The sequence below is a fragment of the Takifugu rubripes genome, chromosome 21 (assembly GCF_901000725.2).
Source record: "Takifugu rubripes chromosome 21, fTakRub1.2, whole genome shotgun sequence".
In the NCBI taxonomy this organism is placed as follows: Eukaryota; Metazoa; Chordata; class Actinopteri; order Tetraodontiformes; family Tetraodontidae; genus Takifugu; species Takifugu rubripes.
Window position 1 is genome coordinate 16,146,808 of NC_042305.1, and position 20,470 is coordinate 16,167,277.

A 20,470-nucleotide genomic window follows, 5' to 3' on the forward strand; every position below is an offset into this window, starting at 1 on the left:
TAATCGATGTAAAACTTAAAAGCAGTCGCAAGGAAGCAATAGAACGCGTGTGAAGATAAGAACACGGTGCAGATGGTGCTGACATCGACCTGCGGTGACACACGACTTGAGTGTTTGAGCAGAATGGAAAGATCCTGCCAGCAGCTGCTCAGTCTTTAAACCCTCAGCCTCTGGTCGGCTGCCAGAGCATCAGCTCCAGGCTTTGTCCTGTCAGGACGTCTCTGGGAATCCTGGCTGAGCTTCCGGCTCCTGGAAGCCATCGTGTTTTCTCACAAATGCCGATTAAACCGAACAATTTCCAAACAGGCTGAAACAGAAGCTCGTCCATCAGCGGATGCTCTTAAACTAGCTGGATAAACAATCAGATGTCATGTGATTAAATTCCTTTTAAAAGTTCTACAAAAATGTGAAAACTACATCAATATCCCGTAGATGTGCAGACAAGATATATTATAATACATTAAGATATATTAACTTCCACTTTCTATCCTTTGTAAGCTGATCATTAATTTGAAGAATAGCAGAGGAAGCTGTAGCCCCCAGGACTTAAGTTTTTAATTATAATAAATTAAACAGACTGATACAAATTACAGAACGCATTTTAAACAGTAAAGAGTGAAACTTGTTTATCGTAGAGCCAAGTTACAGCAAACCTGCCCTGGGGTATTTTTGGAGCACCTTCTCCTACTTTAATAATTTAGATGAATAAATGGGCCGACAGGTGAGGAGAATTCTGCTGATTCTGAGGTGAAGGCGTCCTTTAAAATCCCTTTAGAACAGAGTGGAAGCATCAAAGGCGTAAATAAGTTTGATAAAGCTTCTGCTCTGTTCTTTATAGACATTCTTCTTTGTGTTTTGGGTGAAAATTCTCACATTTCAGGAACACAAAGGAGGAAGTCTGGTTCTTCTTGCTCTTCTAACTGTTGCAGGCTGTATAAAATCATGAAAGGATTCTTCAAGGAGGTTCTAAGATCTTCAAAAATGCATGTTAACAGGACCTGCTGATTCCCACCGCTGCAGTTGTGGTCCGGATATTGAAAGATTATAATCATCATCTGGAATTTGTTTCAATATTCGGACTTTACCCGCTGCTCCTCGAGCTGCAGAACCTCGTCCTCCGGGTCGCAGTCCTCATCAGAGACTCATGGAAGCACCTCCTGGCTCCTCCTGTCAGCCACCGAAGGCTTTACAGGCTTTACAGGCTGATGTCCTTTTACCCGCAGCAACTCCTGGAGACTTTAGCTTCCAAAAAAGCCTTAAATGTGGGATATTTCACGCCCGGTTCTGTCAGCATTTCTAACTTGCAGTCAGGATTTTGCTGTAACAGTGAGACCGTCTTCTTATTTGTGAAAATAGAAGAATAATAAGTGTGCTGGCCTCTTTTCCAGGTACAGCGGCCTCTGAGGAGCTCCCAGGAGTCCCTCAGCCTCCGGACAACAGGAGACACGTTCAATCCGGGTTTTTAAAAAGAGCTTGCAAAGAGCCCTTTGTGTCATTTCTACTCACGAGTAAATTTTTGGGATGAGGATGCTGGAGCTTATCTGGAGAAGGTGGGTCGGTGTTATTCTGCCTCTGACGTCAACATTCCTCCTGGATTCCTCACATTGTTGTTCGAGACTCGCCGACGTGCTTCCCAACCCTCGGTGGCGTGCGTGTACCCATTTGTCCCACCGCAGGCTTCGCTTGTTTGGCTGACAGTCGCATCTATTCCGGGATAGAGCCATATCCCCTCCAACGTGCTCTGACAGCCTTGTCAACACAAAAGGTGTCAAACTGGAATTTCATAAATATTTCCAGATTCCTTTTCTCAGTGAAGGAGCGATGCGGCAAAAGTTGCGAGCGCGGTCACACACTCGAGGCCCAAAACAACCAGAGAGCCTGGCGCATCTCAGTGCTGGAGCTTTAATTAACTAACAATTGTAATTAATTTCACTCCACGCTTGGTGGATCCACACAATCCTCAGAGCCCGGATTGGCTCTGATTGCTGCGCTACACTGTGCCGTGCTGCTATGCTATGCTATGCTAGGCTAACCGTGCTACACAACCTGACATACAAATCAGATCAACACATGCTACTGCAAACGCCGCCGTGGCGACTAACTACCACCAAACTACTTCTGCTTAATCATCACAAATTCGCCCTGTCACGCTGCATCGGGGCTGGGTTCATTCCGAAGCTCAGCCTTGCTCAAGCGGTTGCGTCTTCACATTTCTCTCCACTCTTCGCTGCTCATTGGGTTCCTCCGCACAGACACAAAGACAGCTCACATTAGAGACACAAACGGTTTTATGTCCCATCTGGTCACCGCTTCTTAATTAGCTTGTGTTCTCACTGTCTGGACCTAAACGGCTCATCAGTGGCTAATGAACCCCGCGTGTCCTTCTGCAACTTGGGAGAAGAGCCGGGAGGTGCGATGAGAGCGGTGGTGGACGACACGCAGAGATCGCAGCGGCTCCGAGAGACGCCAAGAGCGAGCAGCTGTTTATCACGGTCCTGCAGAGGAGATGAGGATCCTGTGATGTTGGTACAACCTGTGCCGGTGCACAAATGACTCATGTTTCCAGATTCTGAAGTTCTAAAGAAGTTTCCAGAAACCACTTTGGACCATGGGACCCAGAGGACACAGACAGTTATCATCTTTCATTTATTCCTAATTCAGGAATAAATGGACCTGGACAGGTCACAGGGTCACCAATCAACCCCAAATTCATGTTTTTGGACTGTGAGTCTAATTCATCCTTCAGAAATACGGGCTTTGCTTGTGTTTTAGTTGTTTACAGTTTCTCATTGTCCGATCAGAGGGTTACATGTAATTGCATTTTTTGATATTCAGTCTGTCTAGTGTGAAATAAATTAGATTAATGAAGTTTACTTTCCTAAAGCGTCTTCAAATCAACAGCTTTCTGAGAGAGAATGAATCCCTGAGCAAGTTGGTGTAACATTTAAATGATGAAGCGCAGCTTAGAAGTAATTACACTGCTGCATAAACTCTTAATGTTTATTGATTCTGAAGAAGTTAATGGTTTCTTCACTCATAAGTAATTTACCAAGAGCGTTAATGGTGAAACAAAGGAGGTCAAAACGTCCCGAGGTAGCAGGGAGGTGGAGCGAATCAGGCCCCCAAACTGCGATTGGCCCCCAAACTGGTTGTTGTTCCTGCTGCACGAGCCCGACGGTTCTTATGGATCGGTGTGTTGAGTTTCCTCCAAGTCTGTGCTGGGAAATGTTGCCGGCAGTGGTGGGGCGGATGTGGAGATGAGGCGGCGTCTTGCACAACTTTGTCGGAGGGGTTGCTTCCTGCACTGCATTATTAATACCTGATGTTCACAGTTGACCTGGTACTGACACACACACACACACACACACACACACACACACACACACACACAGACGCATAGAAGAAGGGAATTAAACTAGAGGATGCACCTAATTCAGTAGCCAAAATGTCGTCCTTTGGGCCCTTTTAGAGGCGGCGCTCTGCGAGCTGTTAGTTCTGTACGACGAGGTTTGTAATTTATTGTTAATAATCTGCCTCGGATTCGGCAGAATTCACAGCTCATTACCTCCTCAAATGAGACTGGTTTTATCCAAATACTCCAGCCTCTCCGTGTAATAGAGATCGTACTCCCTGAAAAGGAACAGAAGCAGAAGAGTGGGGCTGAGCAGTCGGCCACAAAGCCCTGTGAGAAAACTTGGCTGACAACCATATAATGAGCCACTGTGAGATCTCCCACCATTTTATTGTGTCTTTATCTCCGTTTCATAAACTGGGAGGGTGAAAAGAAGAAGAAAAAACATCAAAAAGGCTGCAGGTCTGGAGCAAATTACCCATGCTTATTTATTCAGACCCACCCCCTGGGCTTTCCCACAGACCCGAATACGCTGCAAATCGCTTTGCTCCTTGGGAAGAGAGAGAAAAAAACACCCCAACATGATTAAATGGAGACCAGCAGAAAGGAAATGGGTGAGATAAGTTGTAAAGGGAGGAGAGTTGAGGTGACAGGTATGGGGGAAAAGGATTAAGCATCAGAGTTGGGTGGGGTGGACGGACAGAGAGACAGGAAGTAAACCTCAACACAGGGGAGAGAAAAAGGAGAGAAAGGTGGTTTTACTGGAGGGGAGCAAAGTGGAGGGAAATAAGATAAGAGGGATCATCAAAGTGAGGGGGTGGAATCTAACAGGGGAGCAGACAAGGGGGTGTTGACTGGTTGACTGTCTCCCAGGGGTCTCGGAGGGAGAGGGAGTTGGCTCGCTGAGCGCCCACCCCCTGCAGAGAGACTCAACAGGGGGGCAGCTTTTTGTTTTGGAGAGAATTTTCTTTAAAAAAAATGAACATCAACAGAAACACGTGATAACAGAGGCCTGGACGCTCTGCGTTACAGCTGGTGGAGCGGCTTTGTTCACAAAACTCAGCAGGGTGAGGGGGGGGTTCTTATTCACTCACTCATCTCCCCATCATTTGGCCCAACGAGCATTCATATGCAGTGAATTTTCCCGTTTTTGCGTCTGATCCGACACCGCAGTCCCTGCCCCGCCCAGCAGGGGTGCAGTAACTCAGAAAGTGACTTCAATCCTCCAAATTTCCTGGCATTCTTTGTCATCTCGGCCTATATTCAAACACGATATCTCATGGCAAGCAGTAGGACGGACAAACAAACAGAACAAGATAAACGCAGCCCTCCATCTGCTGCCACAATGCATCAATATAAGGAAATAATTGACCGTAGCCTTGCAGTGGAAATATTGGCAGCTTCTAAAACACATGGCGGGCGAGCCCACATTCGGTCCGCGGTCAGGGTCTGTTTAGGTGCTAGTAGAGGGTTTGACCCGTCTGTATTGTTGCTAATTGTTTAAAGGTCGTTCAGCACGTGCCAACGCCGTCTCATTGTGTAGGAGCCACTGCTAAAGCCAAAGAAACCGCTTCAAACTTAAAACTCAGCATCCTCGTCCAGGTTCGTGCCATCGTTTCTGTTACGTATCACATCGATCTTCGCGTTTCTCTACACACACCTCTACCTCAGGAGGCAATCGACGCCGTCTCTAGATGTTGATGGAAGCTTTGCAATAGGGGAAAAAATATCAATTGGATATATTAAGGAAAATCTGTAGGAGGCATGGCTATAATACCCAACATTACAGCGAACTAGGAACGCTGATCCGCCGTTTAACAACCACAAAAAATAGTGGAATAATAGGAAAAAAAACAGTGGAATAATGTTTGTTTGGGTATTTTTTAAACTGTGGAAACAGGAAAACAAAAAAGCTGCTAAAGTGGGAACCCTAAAGGATGGCGAGCATACTGTGACAACCAAAAGTCAGATTGAAAAGGTTTTGGACCCAGATATTTTGGTTGTGTCACATGTTAAATTGACCGTCTTTGTCGATCGTTGCACAAATATTCTGCGGTTTAAATTGCTGCTCTCTATGTTTGGCAGACGGACTCATTTACCTTTTCCATTAGCAACATTCAAAAGAAGGGGCGTCAGCCCCCCCCCGATTAAAGGGTAGATTTATTCTTTTATCCTCATTGTCATTGCTGAGAGTAAACAAAAGCCTCCAAATATTGTAGAGTGTTGGCTGGTTTATGCTGGACCTCCTGGGGAGTAGTTTAATGTGGCTCTGGAGCAGATTAGCAGGCTAAAGCTAAATTTTGTAATCACTGTGATGGGCTCAAACAAAATGGAGTAGGGGTCTCTTCAAGGTTAAAATGATTGCTGTCCTTTTCCATCACCTCTCTGTGCTCACTCAGGCGCTCAGGGCTTTCATCCTCACCAACATATTCCAACAATTCACATATTGATTTGCATTTTGCACCATAGAAATATTTCTGTTGTTGTCTTCCTTGTTTGTTTTTTTACGACAGCATAAAAACGGAGATTTATTGCTCATCTAAAATTCCTAACGTTCTATATTTCATAGAGAAGGTCTCAAAATGCTGACTTTGTTTTTAGACATCAGGGTTTGCCTGCAGAAATGATTAAGAATACAATTTGAGAGAGCAACAATTTGAATTTAACTGTTATTAAGTATCTTTTTTTTCTTTGCCACGGCTTCCTTCCACTAGACGTAATCAGATTACACGAATCTAAACTCACAATCTAATTTAGTGTCGCTGACATGACAAGTGGACGATGCAAATATCCGAACTCTTTGGGTTATTGTGCAGTTTTTGTCTGTAGGTTCTTGGTGATTTAGGGGAGCCGCAGTTGACCGAGCTTGAAAATAAAGACAAGAAATGATTGGAAATGATTAAAAACTGACAAGCAAAAACAGGAATGGAACAAGCAGAGAAGTGTTTGTCTCGATGAGTCCTGAAGAAGTTAATGCTTTGTTTTAAAAAAAAGAACTGCTGTGGCGGACAAAAAAGGAGAGAATGGGGTGTTTCCCTGAGGCAGAGATGTGTGACTGAGTACACTAATCTCTCTCTCTCTCTCTCTCTGTTTCTCTCTCTCTCAACCACACACACACACACACACTCACTCAGTCAGTTGCAACAGCGTGCTCATCGAGGTTGGCAGCACAAAGCAGACGCTCCCTTCACCCACTTACACACACACTCAGACATTCTTATAAAGACACACACACACACACACACAGACACACACACACACAACAAACACCTCCTCCGTGACGCCCCGTGGTGCCGAGGAAAAACTGACTGGGAGAAGGAGGCAGGAGGGAGATGCCAGCAACTCTGAGAGAAGAGAAGAAGGAAAAAGAAAACGAGAGCAGCGAGAACATAAAGATACATTTTGGGATTCCAGCCATCAGGTAAGGACCTCTTTTCTAATTCATCTGATTCACCGTTTTCTTCAAGTTCACAGCCAAGCGCTGCGCGCCCGCATGGTGGTGGTGGTGGGGGGGGTCACGCTGCGCAGGTGAACTGTAGCTGCAGCACCAGTGGATCCGGTCAGATCACTCAAAGTTTACACAACTTTCACCTTTGTTGCTTGTTCATTTCTGAAGCTTCTGCAGAAACGCGCGTGCCTATTTCAGAGCCGTGAACACTGACACGTGGGGAGAGTGCGGAGAAATGTTCACTCATCTGTGCAGATGAAGTTGACAATGTCTGTGCCCGTGTGTGTGTGTGTGCGTGTGTGAGTGAGTGTGCAGTCAGTGATGCGCATGATTGGGGACGGAGTGAGAAGCAGAGGTGAAGGAAAGAGCAGAGAGGCAGGTTAATAAAAGTCTGCTGATGTGATGCTTTCGCCTGTGGACGAGCGCCTGGGAGGACGTTAGCGCAGGTGAAACACACACCTGGATTCAGCCCTTTGCCTGAATCCACGCCTTCGCTCTCGTGTGACAAACGAAACAACAGCAGTCCGAGCCTCCTCCGAAGTGGCTGTTCGCCATAGAGGGGCAATAAAGTCCACAGAGAGGATGCATGGGGTAATTGCATGTTAGTCCAGAATCATGATCTCTTTATTACTGTTACTCTAAAACAGATTTATGTCCCACTTGCAGCATTTTAGAGGAAAGATGAAATAGGGGAGACCTTATAGCATCTATAATCATCCAAAGCATCTCTTGTGATCCGAACACGCAGCCATTCACATTGTTTAGCGCAATAACCCCGGCATGATTATCCTCAGCTGCATCCACAAGACAGTTAAAACAAAGCAGTAATTCCCAGTCAGAGCTAATTATGGTGACACTCCCACAAGCCAAGCTGGTTAAATGAGACGGCAGAAGCCCGTCTGCAGCGCCTGAAGCCTTGCAAACAGACTGGAAAAGGACGGAGCCCAGCAGCAGGTCCAGGTCGGAGGGACTGTGAGGGGACGGACAAGATGTGTTTGTGACCTTCAGTGTGTTTGTAGAGAGCTGAGGAAGAGAGGGAGTCAGGAGGCAGAGGGAGCAAAGGCATGAATGGAGGGTTTGTCTGGGATGTGTGTGTGTGTTGGGGGTGTTTTTGTGTCACAAAGCAAACTGTGAGCAATCGATTTTCTGTCATGTGAGAGCTTAACATTACACCGAGATCTGGTGCGTCGTGTAAACAAAGAGATAGCCGTGTTAGTCAGTAATTATCCATGAGACTGTTATTAATGGTTAATCTTTCGTTGGAATGCAGTCATCAGGTCTGTTACCTTTTAAGCTGAAACTGGCGCTCAGTGTAAACAGGCTACTGTCTAGAAGGTGATTTAAGTAATAACAATGGAAAAAGAACCCTTCTGCTTTTCAAATTCACTTCATGCTAACGGTGCGATAGCCTGTTGTTGAAAGCTGTTGTTTCTCTGCAAGACCCCTAAAAACATTCTGCTAACATTTAATTAGCATCTGATCTCTGACATCTAATTAGTTGTCAAGTATTGTAAATTATTTTAATTTTAAGATAACTGTGACATACCATGCGCCACAATTACGTTCCTGTATAAGCTTTACATATAACTACCGGTAGTTATTATTTCACTTTTAAGTTGTATAAAAATACCTGTAAACCCGACAAAGTAATGTAACCCTGTGTGACTGTTGGATTCATCTTTTAAATACGGAGATGTGACTTTCCAGGCCTTGGAAAAGTTTTCACATTACTGGCAGTTAAAGATTGAGGAAAGGCCAAAAGTGAGGCGAGCGTGGGAAATTAGGGACAAATTGAGGAAAGTTCAATGAAAATTGGTGAGACAGCGAGTGCAGCAGCAGCATTTGGGATCAGGAGTCAAATGGAGTTTTTTGTGTTCTTTTCCGATATTGGGAACATGAGGACATTTGAGAGTGAAATGAGTCACGCTCAAAACGATGTTGTGTAAAATGGGACCTGTGTGTGTGTGTGTGTGTGTGTGTGTGTGTGTGTGTGTGTGTTGAGGGGTTTCTGTCACCTCGATAGAAGAGTACATTATGGCTGTTTGGGCACATTAAGGGGCATTAGCTGGAGGAGCAGGCCTGAATAATGCATAGACTTTATTTATGAGTAGAGTGCATATGTCTTCTGAAGCGCATTGAACACACACACACACACACACACACACACACACACACACACACACACACACATACACTCATACATGGACAGCTCATTTTTCAGTAGTCTGTGCCAAATTCACCAATAGATTTATATGCTTAACTGTGTGTGATAAAGCAACCATCTGTGTTCAGTGTTCTGTGTGTGTGTGCGTGCGCGCGCGTGTGTGTTTGAGAGAGCGTGTATGAGTAAGTGAGTGACAGTATTTCCAAGATGACGGCAAAGCTGACATTAAGAAAAACAAAGTGCCAGGGAAATGCTGGTGACGGCCGCCATTCAGTTCATTACCCCCCCCCCCCCCCCCCACACACACACACACACACACACGCACACACACACACACACACACACACACACACACACACACACACAACTGTTGCGACATAAAAACATCCCCATTTGACTCAGAACGAAATTCACCAGTTTCTGTTTATGAGACCTTGGAGCCGTGACCAGCCAGTCACGTTGTGAGGGTGAAGTTTCGCAATGACGACGTTCACATTTACGACATAGCGACCGCGTGTGTGCTCACGACCCTGAAGTCCAGCCAAAACCTCATTAAAGACCAAATATTAACACAAGTTAATCTGATCCCGATTATGAGGAACACCCTGACATAAAAAGTATCAGGTTCTCTCAGTTCTACTCTGGAATTTGATGCTGTGATATTGCTATTTCAGACGTTTAAAAGCCTGGCTTTGCTCGTATCTGGGATAAATTTCCCATTTACTGACGCATATTTTATCTCTGCTAATTGCAGGATAAGGCTTTAATCTCTCAAATTGTGACTCAAGTTCTGTTTGGACATCAGCAGCCTTCGATTTCCCTAATCCAAAGCAGTCCCTGTTCAGTCTGCACCTCCACTTCCTGCATGCCTCCAGCGCTCCTGTCAATTAAAACTCAATCAACTCACTCTCCCATATTGACCTGCAGTGTACAGTAGCAAAGTCACTGGAACTGAAAACTGGCCCGCGACCAAAATTTGTGGGGGGAAAAAAAAAACAATCGAGCAATGTTGTAGAGGGCAAATGAGACTCCAGAGAGAGATAAGTTGTTGGATTTCTGGAATAACCTTGATTGATTCCAAACTTTGGATGCCGCAAATGTCATCTTTGGAGATAATGATGGTCAATTCCCAGCTGCAGACCCGACCTGCGGGCTGTCTGTGTGCACGCGTATGTGTCCGGGAGTCAGAACGTCATTCAAAACCACCTCCAAATGCACACGTGCGTGTTTCCGTGCGTTGCCGGGGACCGAGAGGGTGAGAAAGGCTTTTCTGGAGCCTCTGTGAGACGTTGTGCTGAAGGAAAGGTGGGAAAAAAAGGAAAACATCACAGTGGAGCTATCACCACCCTCATGCCAGGTTTGCAAACCAATGCATGAGCACCAGCACGTTCGTGCACGTGAGCCTTGTCTCTGTCCAGCTGCAGTGGCGGCGGGACTCCACAGTGAGTACAAGATTCTACACCCGAATGCTTAAGATTAAGAACAGCACCGTGTCCGCGGGCTAAACGGAAGAATCATTTATAATTGCCCCCCCTTCCATATCATCATCATTTCATAGATGAATTCATCAGCACCGTATTTGCATACCGGCTCGTATCAATACCCATCCTATAGGTGACATCATGCCTCGGGCTCTCCTGCCAAGACAATCCCTCTGCTAATTGAAAAACAACGGGCTAAGCTAATTAATGAAGGAATGCGTTCGGTCCGGCTCCACCGGTGTTTCCTGCTGATGGTGGGGTTTTTTTTCTTTAGTTCCCCTGCTGAAACGCTGAATTATCATTTGTAATTTGACTGCAGCCAGTCAGCACTGCTGAATCTCTGGCCCAGTCCTGTTTCCTGACTCCTGAGGTAACAAGTTGCAGCTAAATGCCGGATAAATGCGACCGTTGCCGCCACGCTCCGCGTCCGCTACCACACACCCTCATGGCCTCCCCCTTTTTCCATCCTCCTCAGTCCCATTGCTTTAATATCCGTGTCCCTGGGGTCGACTGCCCAGGTGAGTGCAATTTGAACCGCCGTTGCTATGGTAATCTAGCAACGGGAGCCCAAACACACCTGACGACGCTGGTTCATCGTTCCGACGTCCCTCTCTCGTTTTCTGACACTTGTGTTCTTCTCGTCTTGCTCCAACCTTCAAATCCTCCGCTTTCACACAAACACCATCTGTTTTTTTCCTCTCTCGCTCTCTCGGTCGTCTCTGCTGCTGCCTAACAAACATTTAAAAAAAACTCAGTCCAGGGCCCAGATAATATTTGGGCTCACTGGCCCGTGACACTATTGACCAGACACAACTCGCCCGGCCCATCTGTCGGCTCGACCTCATTCCAGACATCCATATGTGCACGATCGTGACCCTCAAACATACAGAAAACGACAGTGAACTCCACCGACCAAACAAGTGATAGTGCTGCTGCCCCGAAGCCGACGACCTTACTGGGACACGCCCACCTCTGACCCAAAGCCCCCGTTCCTCTCACATGAAATTAACCCAGCTCGGCGTCCCTCCAGCATCTCATCACACGTGACAGTTGGGTTAAGTCCAGTTTGACGGGTCGTTTTCCCCTCCGTCGGGTTAAGCTGTCGGGGGCCGCCATCGCTGTGAAAGGAAACACATGCTCGGTCTGAAAGGGTGCACGCCCCTGCGTGAGCCTGTAAACAAGGACACTGGCTGTGAGGGGGGGGGGGATCAGGGACAGTGTCTCTTTAAGCGGATTTATGAATGTATGTCCTGTAATTTGCACATATACTGTATTTACTGTATAGAGTAATAGAGTTATGGGGGCAGCATGTTATTTATTAATGCACACACACACATACACACACACACACACACGCACGTACAGCAGAGACGAGAAGTAACAGGCACCTTTTTGGTGTTCGATATAGTTGACCCAGATCCTGGAGCGTGTGTGACTGAAGATGTTTGGGGGAGGGTTTGCATGTGTGTGTGTGGGTGTGTGTGTGCACGTATGGTTGGAGGGTATCGGGATCTTATGAGAGAACGTGGTGCTGAGGGAGTGAAAGGGTGGTGGGTGGGTGTGGGTGTGGGCCAAGAGCTCCAAAGTGTCTCATTTCAAACTCAGCAGGGGGCTGATGGGAAATAGACGGACGGATCTCAACATAGAGGGAGGGAGAACATAAGATCTTGTTCTGTACATTAGAGGGGTGTTATGGCGCAGTGACATCTAGCAAATTTAAACAATGAGCGTCTGGTGGATTTTCATGATGGTGGATCTGGTGTTGCATGTTGATGGACGCAGTTTGTGCAACTGTGCTCATAAGAAGAGGAAAAAACAACATTTTTAGTTTTCTCTCTTTTGTTCAGATTGATGGAAAAACTTGATTTAATTGCGGCAGATTCATCACCCTGAACACAATGAAGAACGAGATGGGGCACTGTTGCCATATAATTTTGTTTTTTGGGAAATTGTGTTTTCTGACTGTGCTGTGGGCCACGAGCTCTGTGGGAACTGGGATTTTTAGCTGTTTTTAGCTGTTTGCTTAGCATTTCTGTTGCTCATCCCCTGTCAGCTCTGCTAATCTTGTGAACAAACACTAAGGCAGCTCAGAGTTCTGACAGACAGACAGAGGCCCATTTGGGCGCTTTTCCCCCCATCTCTGCATTCTTCTTTCCTCTGAATTTCTCAGGATCAAATCCTCCACTCATGTGGATAACTATCTTTCCTCAGAGCCGGTGCCTGACTCTGGGTGCCTCCAACTCCTCCCGTGGACAGATAGAGTTCCTGGAAGAGGTGAGAGTCCTTTACTTCCATTGAAACTGGAGAGTTGTTTTCACTTATCTTCCAAATTTCACTTCTTTTATCTTATCTTGGAAGATGTGGCAGCAGATTTTGCTGAGGATTTCTGAAATGAAAGCGAGTGGCGGGACGTTTTCTGCAGCCATATTGTAACCAGCAGCTATAGAATACTGCCGATTCTCTTGTATCTTTTCTGTGTGATGACTTCCAAGCAGAGGACAAATGCCGGCGCTAGTCTGAGCTGGAAGCTTTCCCAGTCTTGTTCAGATGGCTTCATCTATTTTGATTACAGACCTCCCTCTGAGTGTTGGCTATCTCCTCTTCAGGCAGTTAACAGGAACAGGATTAGAAACAGGAGCGGCTGTGTTACATGTCTGATTTTGGTCTGAAAGGCAATTATCTGGGTGACTGTAGGGTCTATGTGCCACAATCCACCACGCTCATCAGAAAGAAACGACAGGAAGCTCGGCAGGGCTGAAAGTTTGGAGGTGCAGGAGGAAAACTAGGGTGAAACGGAAAAAAACCCCAGAAGAGTTGAAATGAGAGGAATAGAAAAAGATGGGGAAGTAGCGAATGGAACAAGGAAAGAGACTTATCTGTTTCTCACAGTCTTTGTGACAGGCTTGGCAATCCACAGCTTCTTACCACACCACCCCCTACCAGAGAAAATCTTTCTCTCTGCCACACACACACACACACACACACACACACACACACACACACACACCCTGTCTACTTCATCCCCACCCTCTGTCTCTCCGTACAGGATAATCCTTCGCCCACCCCCCAAATACCATCGCTCAGTTAAAAGATATATCCACTGGTTTGGATTGCAGGCAGTCGCCTGCTGCGTCCTGGCTGAGGTGGTGCACACGCGCAGATCAATGGGAGCCAAATGTAACAAAACTAGAGACACAAGGACTCAATATGCAGATGACGGCATCTGCCTTTCACAGATAATTACTCCTCCTTTTCACTCCCTCTGTCTCCACCCGGTCCAGCCTGGGCGGTTAGAAGGGTTAGTCAAGATGGAGAATTCACACATCATTGACCATCCTGGCGTTGTTATTGTTGTTTGCTCCCTCCTATCCATTCTGGCTAATGTGAATCTGAAGAAATGATGATCAGGAAAGACGCACACTCGTAATAACTCATGCAAGCCTCATTGAGCAGGGCTGCTGCAGATTTGATATAAAACTTAAGAACTTTTAAAAAACAAATAACAATGGCAACTCAATTGATAGCTATTTACATAATGAAAGTTTATTCTCAAAGACGCATTATAGAACATTTTGGGGGAAAGATTCATACAGAAATCATAATAAAGCATGATTTCTTTTGCTTAGAGTGTAAACATTTGATAACAGGAGAGACTGAAAAGGGACGAACTAATCCACCAAATCGGTCTATTGGTGAGAATTATGGTTGAGAAACATTCAGTTTTTTTAGATCAAAATGCGGGTCTCCCTGCTGAACAAGGGGAAATGTGAAGAGAGATGTTTTGTCAACTTTATCATAACGCTGGCTAAAACAGTTTCAAAGTCAGTCTCAGGCAATGACCTGCACTTTATGCAACATCCACAAAACCCATGCTGCCATTAGTAGACCTTGCGTACAAAAACACTGGAACATTGCATACAAAGCATTTAAATCTTCCATATTTCCCATTTCTACTTCATCTAGATTAATATTCATCAACTTAAAATACTTCAGCTGCAGAAAGGTGTACTTGTAATTTATTTATGAGTGACTGAGAGGCCGCTGCAGGGCACCTCCATTAGCCTGGTTAACACAATCAAAGTAGGAGGGTTTCTGAACCCAGGAAAAAAAATCAGGAGCAGGCGGAGAAAAAAAGAGACGTCTGACAAGGAAAAGCAAGAGGGAGGTTAGTGGAGGCGACAGCAGAAGGTCAGGAGGGGAGGGACGGCGGCACAGAGACACGACAGTGGGGGAATATTTCCATGTTCAGAGTCACAGGGGAATCCAGCAGCCACTTGACACACCAATGAGTCTCGCTGTGCAGCCGCACATCTGCACACAGACACACACAAACCTCCCAGAAGACCCTCCCACGCTGACTGGCATCAGTCTGTCTCAAAGAGGACGACGCCTGACGTTACCTCTGCTCATCGCCTGCAGCTAATTACCCACGCACACCCCTCAGGGTCAAACATCCCATTGATCTGTAGCTGCAGGATATAATATGTTAATGGAAGGAACACGGAGCAATTTCTGGATAAAAACTGTACATTTGCTGTGCACATAATGCTTTCGATGGCTTCCCAACGCAACGGGAATGACGACATTGTCACCAAGACTGGGGATACACAGCTGCCTGGGGAGGGTTCAACCTTTGTCCCTAAAGGGGCAATTAGCGCTCAGGAAGGACCCAGGTAGAGTTCTTCCCCTTGACCAGAACATTGTTACTCTAATTAATAACTGAGTCACATCAGGATGACTTAATAACAACAACAGCAACAGGAAGGAAATAGGAAATACATTATTGCAGTCAATTACATTGTTATTACACCGGTCTCCAGGTCTTTTAGGCTAAATATTATTTGCATGAAAAGTCACACATTTTAATGGTGTTTTCCTCAGCGATGTAAAGAAAAAGAATATCTTTCTTGGTTTCTGTGAGTTAAGCAGAGTTAAGGAAGTGACGAATAATCTGAAGGTTACTTAAAAATGCAGGTTTAAACAGCGTCGATGGGGCGTCGTCTCCGACATCAACCTGCAGCTAAATGAAATGTTCGGCAGTGGCAGAACAAAGTGAGAAACCTTCTGAAACTCAAAACATTCATTCATTCATGAGCATCGAATTTTGCGGGTGTGTAGCTCTCAGTCGTTGACTCCAGAACGTGCACTTTGTTTCAAACAAAAACTCCAAATTCACCTTTCTCCTCTTTAAAGTGCACGAATATTTACATTTGCTACAGGTCCCCAAACAGAGGTTGAACCACAGCTTCTCCTTTACGCGTTCATCGGTTCATCTGAACTGAGAGGGGGCGCCGGCGCACTTTGGGGGCATCTTGATCCCGCTAACGTCATTAATTTTCAATGCATATTCTCTGTGTCTCCTTTAGAGATAGATTAATATTTTAGTATTTTCTCGCTATAATCCCGCTGCTTTGACGGGGCCTTTGTGAAACGGCAGCCGTCTCCAGCGTGAGCGCCCGTATCTGGGATGAGAAGAGATGAGCGTCGTGAGCCCTTCTGGAACCGTGGAAGCCAGTGTTTGGAACGCTTCGTTGCGTTCAGAGGTTTCTGTCCTTCCAGTGATCCGTTACAGTGTTGGTGCCACTCACATGCACGCGTCAAGCCATCAGAATGCTGTGAACACACTCATTTCTGATATTTGACCACGTCCAAGCGTTGTTGGGTTTTTCCTTGCACCTCTGAAGATGAAAGGTGCAGAGCAGCAAATCACTAACTCTTTTTTTCTGTTCCGCTCCTATAGATTCTCCAGCTGAAGAGCTCCCCCCTGAGGCCCCCTCCTGCCTGATAACAAGCACCACGCACTGTACCAGTGCGGAGGCTTCATGAGCGTGTGCATATAACTTCCACCTGAGCGTGAGGCACCATGCTGTGGACAGTGCTGCTCGCACTACTGCTGCTTCTGCTGCTGCAGACTCAGCTGTCTGTGTGCTTTAGAGAATTACGCAGCGGGGTTTCGAACACAGCTGCCTATTCCTCTTCTTCTTCTTCATCATCCTCCTCTTCCTCACCTTCCCATAATAGCACCCAGCAGCGGCTGCCCGGAGCTATTATTATTGGGGTGAGGAAAGGAGGCACCAGAGCCCTGCTGGAAATGCTCAACCTGCATCCAGATGTGGAGGTGGCCAAAGCAGAGGTAAAGCACAAACCTTTGAATTTTAGATGGCGTCCTGGTGATTGAAGCTGCAAAAGGCCAATTTTTACACCTGTAAGTGATGAACAGAAGGTGTGTGAGGGCCTGCAGGGAGAGGGCACATTTACCTGCAGCCTGCACAGGAAGACGCAGCCCAATGCTGTCAACCAGTGCACAACAGTCAAATATATATTAATAGACAAACACAAAGGGGAGATATCAAAGCCTGTCTGACGTGTGGATCGTCTGGGCTTCACGTCTGGATTATGAGGAATCCTTACATCTTTTCAGCAGGTTTGGTGTCCATAAAAAAGCTTCAGATGTCACCGGCAGACACAAACATTCCATTTGAATCAGAGAAATTCATCCTCGCCTTCACTAGCAGAAATTTGGAGTTTCCATCAAATGTCAGATTGTTGAGGAGGCAGTCGGATCAAAGTGCTCTTTGATGAAGTGACAACCCAGAATTTTCCCATCCCTCCATCTCATTATTCTTCTTCTTATTAGTGGTAGTATTGTCATTATTTGGCTCAAGCTTTTTGTTGGATCCCTATATGGACAGGCATGGTTTATTACTATTTACTGGTAATCTTCCTGAATGTGTGTTTGTTTTTAATAATGGACAAGTGTTCCAGGGGAGCAGCTCGCTGGATGAGATGAGAACAAAGTGGGCTCAGCCCAGAAGAGGGTTGCAGTGATTGGCTGGCCTGTCACAGCGAAGCCACAGTCAAACACGCAGTTTGAAGGGAGAATTCTCCAGCTTATCCTCCCTCATCTTTATTATCCCCTCTCACGCTGGCGGCTTTTGCCTCTTGCATTTCTGCAGGTTTGGTAGCTTTATACATGTCACGTGTCACCCATGGCGACTTAAACGGCGCCAGCAGCAGATAGGCTCATTGCAAAAAAAAAACAAATTATTGTCATGACAACAATATCCTTTTGAAATGTGGTTTCACTCTACACTTGTCGTGTCAATACCGGAGTGTAAAAGAGTCCGTTCTCTCTGCTCCTGTCTCCCATCAGGTGCACTATTTTAACGTGGATGAACACTACCGGCGAGGCCTGGCTTGGTACCGAGCCCAGATGCCCTTCACGGTCCCTGGACAGCTGACGGTAGAGAAGACCCCTGGCTACTTTGCGGCCCCCCAGGCCCCTGCGCGTGTGTGGGACATGAATCCTGCCGTCCGGCTCCTGCTAATTGTCCGGGACCCGGCTGAGCGGCTGGTGTCTGACTACACCCAGGTCCTTCACAACCGCCTGACCCGCAACAAGCCCTACCAGTCGCTTGAGGAGCTCCTGATCCGCCACGGCCACATTGACTCCGGGTACAAGGCGCTGCAGAGGAGCCTGTACCACCAGCACCTCGCCCGGTGGCTGGAGGTGTTCCCCAGGGAGCAGATTCATGTGGTGGACGGCGATGCGCTCATTCGGAATCCCTTCCCTGAGCTGAGGAAGGCCGAGAGGTTCCTGGACCTGTCACCTAGGATCAGCCCAAACAACTTCTATTACAACACCACCAAGGGCTTCTACTGCCTGTTGTCTGCTGGACACGACAAGTGCCTGGACGAGTCCAAGGGCCGCCCGCACGCACCGCTGAGCGCCCAGGCCTTCAAGAAGCTTTGCCGCTACTTCAGGAAACCCAACAAGCTGTTCTTCGAAATGGTGGGGAGGTCGTTCTCCTGGTGCTGATCCGGCGATGGCCGGGAAATGTAGATATTCCAAACATATCTTGGACGACTCACATTCAGGGACACAGAGAGAGGAAATCGTTGTTCCGGTTTAGATCCGGTGAACTTATTGATACCTGCTCAGGTATAAATGTGGCGAGTTCTGAGGCGAAGAGCGCCGCTTGTGGAACAGAAACCTTGCAGGTGCCTCCCCGAAGAAGCTGTGCCACACGCCAGGTTGGACCCGAAGGCAAGCGGCGCCGTTTAACAAAGAGCACACGTTAATGTGACATTGTTCGATTTGACATCTGCTGAAAATACGTGTCAACTGTTGCACTAAAGACTCCATTGCCATTAAAAATAGAATCACTGAGCTTCAACGTAGTGTTTTTATACATTGGGTTTTTTTTAAATACTTGTGTGTGTTAGTAAAAATAAAGATTAGTTGAAATCATTGTATGTTGTTCTTCTAACCAGGTTGTTTCTGACATGCTTTTTTAGTTTCATGACCAATTATTTTCAATTATTTTTTAACGTTCCAATTCCAAAGGTTGAATAACAGCGTGAAATTGGATGATTAAAATGTAAAAAAACACAAAAAAGAAAGCTAATTTCTCTCCTGGTGAAGGAATAATCTTTTGGTTTTTATCCAAGAGGTTTGGACAATAATTAAATAATGCATTTTCCATAAGTTAAAGAAAAGTCTCCGCTTCCTCTCAGTTAGCATTAGGCTAGGTTAACGGAACAGGGACAGATGTTTCCTTCCCTCAATTATTTTTATTTTTTTAGGGAAAAACTTCACAATTGTCCATCGTAAATCTAACTTCAGTCAAGGCTAAACAGAAGATCCTCTTAAGAATGTGCCGTTCACTCATAATCACTCTGATCATGTGTTCATTTGGCGGTACCGTAGTTGTGTTGTTTAAACGAGCATAAGAGGAGAATGAATGCTGAAGGCTGACCTCTGGCTGTCCCCCACCACCGTCCTCAACGGGAAGACGGCTGGGGAGAGAGAGATGGAGGAATAAACAAATCCTTCTCAGCTCTTTGAAGATGTAAGGAATGTGATACTTTCATGTGTTCCCATAGAGGCTCACACTCATGTAGACAATATGTCTGATGATCAGAGGAGCCCTCACTTCCTGTGACGGGGTTCCTGAGTTCATACTCCTCTCTCGAAGTTACTGTGAACACCAAAAACTCAGTCTGCAGTTCGTTCTGATTCCATAGTTGGTCTTCAAGGACTGCCATGATGAGACAGCTTAAATATTAATTATAGATTTGATGACCAAATCCCTGATCAACGCAGGCCAATCCCAGCCGTCAGTGTTGTTAGACATGCTGCTAATCATCAACGAGGCTATATATAGTGTATATATTAACATTCCAGCGTTAATTTAGCTCAAACTTTGGCTTCACAGAAACACCAACTGGTCTCTTCGTTCAGTCTGGCTTCCACCCATCTGGTTAAAGCCGGAAATCTAATTAAAATCACATTGTTTGGTAACTGTGACAAAAAATGTTGGCGAAAATTGTTAAATGGGTCCATATCATGAGTGTGATCACATGATGTGATCAATCTGCTGCTGCCCTGCTAAAGGTCAGTCCCATTAATGTCACCACAGTGACGCCCTCGTTGTTGTGATGGAAAAAAAACACCTTTTATCACCTCCGACTTATTATCATTTTGGTATTTTCATGCAAAGACGGAAGAGCAAAGAAATTAATTGGCATTACACTTAAGGTTTTTGGGGAAATTAAAATGTAAATAGGCTCTTTTGTGCTAAGTAAAATGAAATAAATTCATTCAGTTTATTTCCTCTTGCTTCATTAACACTGATGTGACATTTGGGTGACACTAATTTTGTGCAAACAAAAACAACTTAAATCACAGTTAGTCAGTATTTGAAAATACATTTAAACCAACCAAATCAAAATGGTATAACAAAATAAGTTTAATTATAAACCTTTACAATTCTCTGCCCGGATCAACCTGCAGGTGAAACTATATGAAACACCATGGTAACGCTCAGAATTGTTCAGGCACTGCAACCAGTGTGATACACAAAGTGTGTGTGTGAGTGAGAGAGAGAGAGAGAGACAGATAGACTGGAATCATCAAAGATAGAAGTGTTGTTGGAAATCAACAGCTGCCCACACACAGCCTCCGCAGCGGTGTGTCAGACGTGTGTGTGGGTGAGTGTGAGTGCAGCTACATTAAAATAACG

At 45.8% G+C, this 20,470-nt stretch overlaps 1 protein-coding gene across 2 annotated transcripts; it reads left to right on the forward strand.

Moving 5' to 3' along the window:
* The first annotated feature begins 6,486 nt into the window (after positions 1-6,486).
* hs3st1l2 (heparan sulfate (glucosamine) 3-O-sulfotransferase 1-like 2) lies at positions 6,487-18,681 on the forward strand. Of its 2 annotated transcripts, XM_029829817.1 has the most exons (4): positions 6,487-6,773; positions 12,657-12,719; positions 16,186-16,578; positions 17,599-18,681. In XM_029829817.1, exons 3-4 carry the CDS (start codon positions 16,309-16,311, stop codon positions 18,262-18,264), a joined length of 936 nt encoding a protein of 311 aa, XP_029685677.1. In that variant the 5' UTR covers positions 6,487-6,773; positions 12,657-12,719; positions 16,186-16,308; the 3' UTR covers positions 18,265-18,681. The 2 variants fall into 2 exon arrangements, with proteins under 2 accessions (XP_029685677.1, XP_029685678.1); XM_029829818.1 differs by lacking the exon at positions 12,657-12,719.
* The last annotated feature ends 1,789 nt before the right edge of the window (positions 18,682-20,470 follow it).